The 7,606-nt window shown below is 40.5% G+C and overlaps 1 protein-coding gene across 3 annotated transcripts; it reads right to left on the reverse strand.

Annotated features, from left to right (window-relative positions):
* Positions 1–1,318: 1,318 nt before the first annotated feature.
* LOC120105602 (Pentatricopeptide repeat (PPR) superfamily protein) lies at positions 1,319–6,168 on the reverse strand. 3 transcript variants are annotated; one of them, XR_015974661.2, is made up of 3 exons: positions 6,017–6,168; positions 1,837–4,480; positions 1,319–1,703 (listed from the first exon to the last, which is right to left on the reverse strand). XR_015974661.2 is itself a non-coding variant. In XM_039118202.3 (2 exons), exon 2 carries the CDS (start codon positions 4,421–4,423, stop codon positions 2,075–2,077), a length of 2,349 nt encoding a protein of 782 aa, XP_038974130.3. In that variant the 5' UTR covers positions 4,424–4,480; positions 6,017–6,168; the 3' UTR covers positions 1,319–2,074. The 3 variants fall into 3 exon arrangements, 1 of the variants encoding a protein (XP_038974130.3); XR_015974660.2 differs by having other exon boundaries at positions 1,319–1,709; positions 6,017–6,158; XM_039118202.3 differs by having other exon boundaries at positions 1,319–4,480.
* Between the last annotated feature and the right edge of the window lie 1,438 nt (positions 6,169–7,606).

A 7,606-nucleotide genomic window follows, 5' to 3' on the forward strand; every position in this document is an offset into this window, starting at 1 on the left:
CTCTGCGAGGCACGTGAGGCACCTAGTGCCCACGTGGGGGCCACATGAGGGGGGAACACGGGGCTCCCCTGCCAGATATTGTCCGGTTCTGGGGCTTCACGCAAGCATCCTTCACCCCTCCCCAGTTTTGTTTTCCACCCAAAATGCGTCTGCAGGATTAGGAGACACCCGCCTCATATGCCCAGGCTCTGGAACGAGTCTTTCCGATGTGGGACTATTGGGCCTCACATCCTTCCCACCATTGGACAAGAGCCGTCCTCGGCTCTGATACCAAATATCATGCCCCCGCCTCTGCGAAGCACGTGAGGCACCTAGTACTCACGTGGGGGCCACATGAGGGGGGAACACAGGGCTCCCCTGCAAGATATTGTCCGGTTCTGGGGCTTCACGCAAGCGTCCTTCACCCCTCCCCGGTTTTGTTTTCCACCCAAAACGCGTCTGCAGGATTAGGAGACACCCGCCTCATATGCCCAGGCTCGCGTCCTCGGCTCTTGTCCAATGGAGGGAAGGGTGTGAGGCCCAATAGTCCCACATCGGAAAGACTCGTTCTAGAGCCTGGGTATATGAGGCGGGTGTCTCCTAATCCTGCAGACGCGTTTTGGGTGGAAAACAAAACCGGAGAGGGGTGAAATACGCTTGCGTGAAGCCCCAGAACCGGACAATATCTGGCAGGGAAGCCCCGTGTTTCCCCCTCATGTGGCCCCCACATGGGCACTAGGTGCCTTACGTGCCTCGCAGAGGCGGGAGCGTGACAGCATTATAAACAAGATTAACAACCGTCAGGTCCTAGCACCTGATATCAGGGTGATACATTTCATCATATCAGGAGGGAGAAAGAGCTAGTGCAAGAGAAAAGAATGAAAATTCCCAAAATAATTTGCAACTCTCCTTGGTTAACAACTTCGATGCCAATTTGAACAAAATCAGATGTGTCTCAGATAAATAACCCTTGCCTCTATTTAATATCAGGCGTATTTTATATCCAATTTCAATCAAAATTATTAGCTTGCTACCACTTTAACATTCCAAAGAAACCCATGATATATTTGCCTAACCGTCAAGATGTCAATCAACTGCCACCTTTAGAACTATCCATCTCTTACACGTTTCAAGACTATCTAATTAAAAACAAGTACAGAAGATCAGACCAGTGTGAACAAAATGGCAATACCCCTGAGGCATTTCTGTTAGGCATTAAACAACCTTCAAATAACCCACACCTGAATGTGACCTCGGGTGGGGCCTCTACCTGAATTTGCTGACTCTTTCTGACAACAAGTGCACTCAACGGAATTCTGTATACTCACAACCAGATATGCTGAAAACTGAAGTCCATTCAACGCTAAAAAGCAATATACATTTTGATGCATATAACCAAATAATTTGAACATGATAAAAGTTTGTATTTGTATAAAACAATAGTACATAAATACCACTGATCTCTGTCTATCTTTCCTATTTTGTATGAAAAGTAGCTTATTTGGTCTCAAATTCTTCTATTGAACCCATTTCTTCAGGATAACAAATCAGCCAATAGAACTTCTGCATCATGAATGGAAGCCATTGATGGAAGCATTTAGCCAAATTAGGTTATCAGGCAAATCATAGTACAATAAAGATTGCCCTCCTTTCTGCCACTAAAATAACACCAAGAGAGTGATTCAGCAGAATGCAAGTCATGCCCTCGTTGTAGAATGCTTCAGCTGATACTAGTCAAAAGAATGCTACGTTTAATATGCCAAATAATTTCATAAGCTCGCAACTCAATCCAAGATCCAAATGATGCTAGGTATGATTATTCAAGAAAAAGGAACAAGAAGAAGAGCGAAAACATACTCATGCTTGATAATAGAATGAGTTGTCTGATTATATCCGATCTTCTACTTTAGTGCTGTGTTCGAACCCATTCATTTAAGCCAACCAGTCTGCAAACATAATGTTGGATTGATATTTAATAGACTGAGTCTCACCACCCAATTTGCTGCATCAGCTCTGCTTCCAAAGAAATCTTCAATGTCATCGGCTGATGAGGCAAATGGTGGGGTAAGCAGCGAAAAAGGGCCTCTCACCATGTTTATGTCAAGCCAATCCATCTTTTAAAAGCCAAAGCCGCTTCTCTCCTTTTCCATTGAGCTTCTGTCTGGATTTTGGGAGCCTTACCCTTGTACAGTGTCCTGTGATACTTTAACCAAAGTGATCTATATTTATATTTGTCAATGAACATTCTTCCTTTTTCCATCATCTCTATCACTTCCATGGCCCGAAGAAAAAACCCACCTCTAACAAAGCAATACAATAAGGAATCCAAGAGCTCCTGGTCAAACTTCATTGAACTTGAACTGGAAAGCACTTTCATTTCACCCCACAGATCTGTAACTTCCACATATTTCCCCCCTATAGCAGCATATGCTGTGACCAGAGAATGAAAAGTCTGGGCATTTGGTGTGTGCCCCAGAGCCCTCATCTTGTTCAGAGCCTTCTGAGCATCATGCATCATCCTTCTCTTGCAGAAGAAATGTATCACATTGTTCCAATCATGAACTGCACAATGCACCCTCTCATTGTTCTTAATCTCCTCCAAAAGCTTATCCATCAAACCTGCTTCACCACTTCTGGCAGACCCTTCCACCAAGTTATCAAATGCATGATGACTGGATCTTGATATATTAGACTCTTTCATCTCTTTAAAGAGACGAAGAGCCTCACGTGAGTCATTGTGATGCACCCTAGATTGGATCAAAGCCTCGTAACAGCTAGAATCAAGCTGGATGCCAGCCTTCCGAGCATCTCGCAAAAGTGACGTTATCTCTCCATGCTGGTTCTCCTTGCAGTAGGCTTTTAAAAGAGAAGAATAAACAGATGAACCGACTCTAATCCCAGAAAATGTCATCTCATCTAATAGATCATGTGCTTGGTCTAACAAACCAAGAGCAATGCACACATTTATTACCTGAACCACTGTAGAGCTCTCGATGGAGACCGGGAAGTCTTCCTTGCTTGCTTTGATTAAAAATGCCGCCAATTCGCTAATCTTGTCAGCATCCAAGAAAGCTTTAACAAGCTTGGCATACATTTTCTCTGTTGGATGGAGAATGCCATGTTCAGACATAACCAATTCAACCTGGGACTGCAATTTACCCGATAGCAGTTTAAGTGATTCCCTTGCCTCAGCTTCAAGCCTTAAAAAATTTCTATCTTTGGAGAAGTCAACATAGGATGGTGCACAGGCTTTGATCAAACAAGAGCTATCCATATTATCCAATTTGTTGTGTTCAGAATTCTGATAAGGAAGAAAGGTCTTCCCAGTTTCAACTGCTTTCAGCACTGACTTAGCTGCATCCAGAGACCGCTTTGCTTCCTTAGCCTTTCTGAGCATGTCCAAGACCATATCAACCGCCGAACCCAAGTCCCCAAATTTCAAATGGCATGAGAGCAAGCAGTCGTAGAATTGCTGAAACTCAAAATCACCAAGGCCGCAGGCCACATCGACATGCCGCTTAAGTTTCTTGATCTCATCTCTATGCCCATTCTTTTCATATATACGAGCCATTACAATCAATAAGTTGGCATCAGGCTTCACCCCTACCCGAGGCATTAGTTCAAGAAGCTGCTCAGCTTTCCTTGTTGTCCCAAATAAAAGGCAGCCAGTCAAAGCTATGTTAAAAACAAAGGATGCAGGCTTCATTGAGAGCAATGGCCTGTTACTCTTCTTTCGAGGATCAACTCTGTTATCCTTAAAAAGGTAACCAATCTCCATAATTAACTCAGAAGCAAGGAATGCACCAGTCACCGTCTGAGACATATGTCCTACGACTCCCGACCACGCTGCTAGTGGAGGGAATGCTTCCATCTGGATCAATTTTCTCACGATGTTTGATGCAAAAACAGGCATCTCACACCTTGCAAGGATAAAAGAAAGGTAAATAAGAGGCTCTTTTTCCAATAGCTCATGCTTCTTCTCCTTAAAAACCAGCTCCACTACATTATAGGCTTTGTCAAGCCAATGGCAGTCACAGCTCTCAGCAAAACCAGTTATGAGCTTGCTTAAAACTGACTTCCTAGGAAAGCCATCCATATTTATGTGCTTCTCAAATGCCTTCCATGCATCCCCAAATCTCTGTTCCTCAACTGCATTTTCCAGCTCCAAAGCCACTCGAGATGGGTCACGAGCCTGAACCAATATACTTTCAGCCATTGTTGAGAAGTGGGTTTGGAAAGGGCGGGTTTCATATTTTACAGCCATAAGCACCTCCTTTGTACTCAAAAATCCCATGAACTTCCTAGCAAACCCATGGTTCAGATGAGTCAGGGTCCCATAGCTTGCAACATTAGCCACTTTGTAGTGCCAACCGACAAGTAACTGAAGTAAGCCAGAGGTGGGATGTGCAGAAGAACGATAGCCAAATTTTCTAAAAGGGCACATTTGGTCATTACAGGCAAAGAACCCATCAACTAAAAGTGCTCTGAGGATTGTCCATTTCTGTCAGGATGAAACACAGGAAAACAGAGTGAAGAGGACTACCCCCCCAAAAAAAAGCTAAAGCAATTGTATTTGGCATCATACAGTCCATTCCTAAATAGTAAAACAACAAAAAATAAATTCTAAAATTGCCCTTTCTAAAATCCATTTTTATAAAATTCAACTTTTGTAAAAGTTTTAACAAAAATCTCACAAACAACCCCTTAGGCAACATGGCCAATCTCAAATGAGACAAATCTAAATGATAGGGCACCCAATAAATCCAAACCATATCTAGCCTGTAGTCTAATTGACACAAACCATGCAATATATCGCAAATAGTTATATGGATCAAGTTATTAGCTATTTCGAACAAATCCCGAAATTCCAAACTACCTGTTATCCAATAAAGACCTAAGATTCCTAATAATAATTGAATCAATTATCCAATTCATATCATGGTTTGACCAATTTAAACCCAAACATATTCCGTAAAGAAGAACTCCCTTTGCAACCTTAGTAAAATCCTACTTGAACCAACCAATAGCTCAAATTTTTGGACTTAGATTGGGTCTGAATTTTGCTTGTAAGGTTTAAGTCATCTTAGAGTTAGGTAGTTTGTTAGTCGAGTTAGGCTTGATTGACTTTAACTCAAACCAACTCCCAGCCACACCTTAGTAAGAAGAGACTAATAATCCCATAGGAGGAATAACAATTATTCTCCAATAGTGTTTGATTTTCTTTGAATTTTAACTAGGTAATATCAGGGGCAGAGCCAGAACTTTCTCCTTGGTAGAACCAAGAAGATATATCATCAAAAGACTCGATTTAACCTATAAAGAGAGCAGACAGTTATATTAAAATTGTGCTCAATATTTCGTATAGGTGCTTATAAAAAGCATATACAAAAGAATGTAGTGCCAACAGAACATATATTTCTTCATCAGGTTTAATAATAATATTTTTTGGAATTGCAAATATATAACAATTTTATTGTCTAATCTAAACTAATAGAATACAGGTACACAAGACCATTGTGGTCTTATCTCAAATGATCAAGCATAGATTCTCTACTGGATGCGGATATGGATTTAATTACACATGATGATACTTTTATGGAAATAGAAGCAACACTAGCATGTTACTAAAATAATAAAAAAAATAAAGAAAACGGAACATAATACAAGAGAAAAACAGTAGGAGAGTGATCAAATTAAGGTCTCAATTCTCCTAGAACAGTGGATGACACAACAGTGCAAAGAGAACAGAAGCCATCAACCATGATAATAAATAATCCACACTACTCAGTACAAAAGAAATGATTGCCAAAATCCATCAGCGAGAAAAGAATCAAAAGAAATGTTCTCTCAATAACATAAATTGCAACTCCAAAGGGGGAAAACGGAACAAAAGAAACAAAGGAAGATTTTTTCTGCGCTGACAGCCAAGCGGAGGAGAAGTTCTCAATAACAGAGCATTTCTCGGAGGGGAAAAAGAAAAGGGAGGGAGTTTGAGGGAGAGGTCGGGGTACGCAGGAATGAGATTGGGCGAACTCACCCCGTCACCCGGGTCTCTCGATTTTGGCCGCCGTTGGACTCCCGGGGATGCTAAGAGCCGACGGTGGCGGAGCGGGATGGCGCTGACCCCCGTTGGCCCCCCTTTCTTGTCCTTGCCCTAGGCGGAGAGCGGAGCGAGAAATTTTGATTTTTAGATCCTTCTTTCTCCCCCACCGGCTTTCTCAAGCTGTGTCTGGGTTGAGTCGAGCCTGGGCTTGAACCAGGTTGCACTCAGCTTTTGGTTACCCAGGCGCCTATATGTAACAACATTGACGCACTAGCACCAATTCAAAAACAAATATAAGATATTGGATAATTGGACTGATATGGTCACATAGAGAATGCAGCTAGATTTGACTATACTCGAATGAATCTCTACTTAGACCCTGTCAAATCTATATTACACGATGGGAGTCTCACATCGATGATTCGAGCTGTTGCATGTGCTTACTATCTCTAAATTGCTCATATACCAAAAATCATATGCATATATACCAAAAACTGTTCATCCTGATCACTTGACGCATAAATGAGAGGTTTCTAAATTATATAATTTTTGGTATATATGCTATTTAAAAATAACAGATTGCATCCAACAACTCAGATCATCGATATGGGACTCGCATCATCCAATCTAGACTTGGCCAGATTCGAATGGAGATCCACTCGAGTATAGCCAAGTCCACCACCCTCCTCTCTCTCTCTCTCTCTCTCTCTCTCTCTCTCTCTCTCTCTCTCTCTCTCTCTATATATATATATATATATATATATATATATATATATCTTGGTTATGAGACTGCAATAAAGAAAGTTTACTTATCTTCTTTTCACTTTAAGGATCATTACATTGGTCATGATTAAATTTGTTTGGGTAAATTATATTTTCATATTACATCATTGTTGAAAGTTTTGTGAAAGTCACGATTTACATTACAAGATCTCTACTTAAAAATAAAGATCATCATATGAAAATTTCAAGCTACCTCTACCATTTTGCAATTGAAATGATCAATATCTAACAGCTACTATAGAACATTAGCGATCGTATCATAAGAAAGAAATGTGAAGCCTGTTGGCAAGACACCAACATTTGGTTCGAGAATAAAGCAGGTACAAGTGGGCATAAGCTTTTTGCACCAAATAGTCTCTTGAAATCAAGCTACGCTTTTACCAAAAAAAAAAAAAACAAGCTAAGGAATAATTATGCTAGTCAAAGTTGCTTATACTAAACATAATTACTTTAACAAGATTTTATCATGCTATACCTAACATAAAATCACATATGTAGTTTCTGTTAATTGCTAAGGAGTGTTGCCAAGGATTTCATAAGAATTCAATGACAAAAAAAAGAGTGATATCATTGTTCTTGGATACTTATTATTTCAGCATTGGAAGGGGGGGAAAGAAGCAAAGTTTAGGAAGAGGATGAATTGTATTGAAATTAGCGAGGCTAAAAAAAAGTTATATACTAATTGGTAAATCTAAAAAATACATAGGTATGAAGAAATAACAGCCCTATTTGTGAAGCATGGAAGAAATAATTGACTGAAGTCAGCAAGAAAATACTTTATTATGTTGTGTTAATTTTGGT

This window comes from Phoenix dactylifera, chromosome 18, assembly GCF_051530095.1.
Source record: "Phoenix dactylifera cultivar Ajwa chromosome 18, Ajwa_hap1_PhDact_Kaust_v1.1, whole genome shotgun sequence".
Taxonomy (NCBI): Eukaryota; Viridiplantae; Streptophyta; class Magnoliopsida; order Arecales; family Arecaceae; genus Phoenix; species Phoenix dactylifera.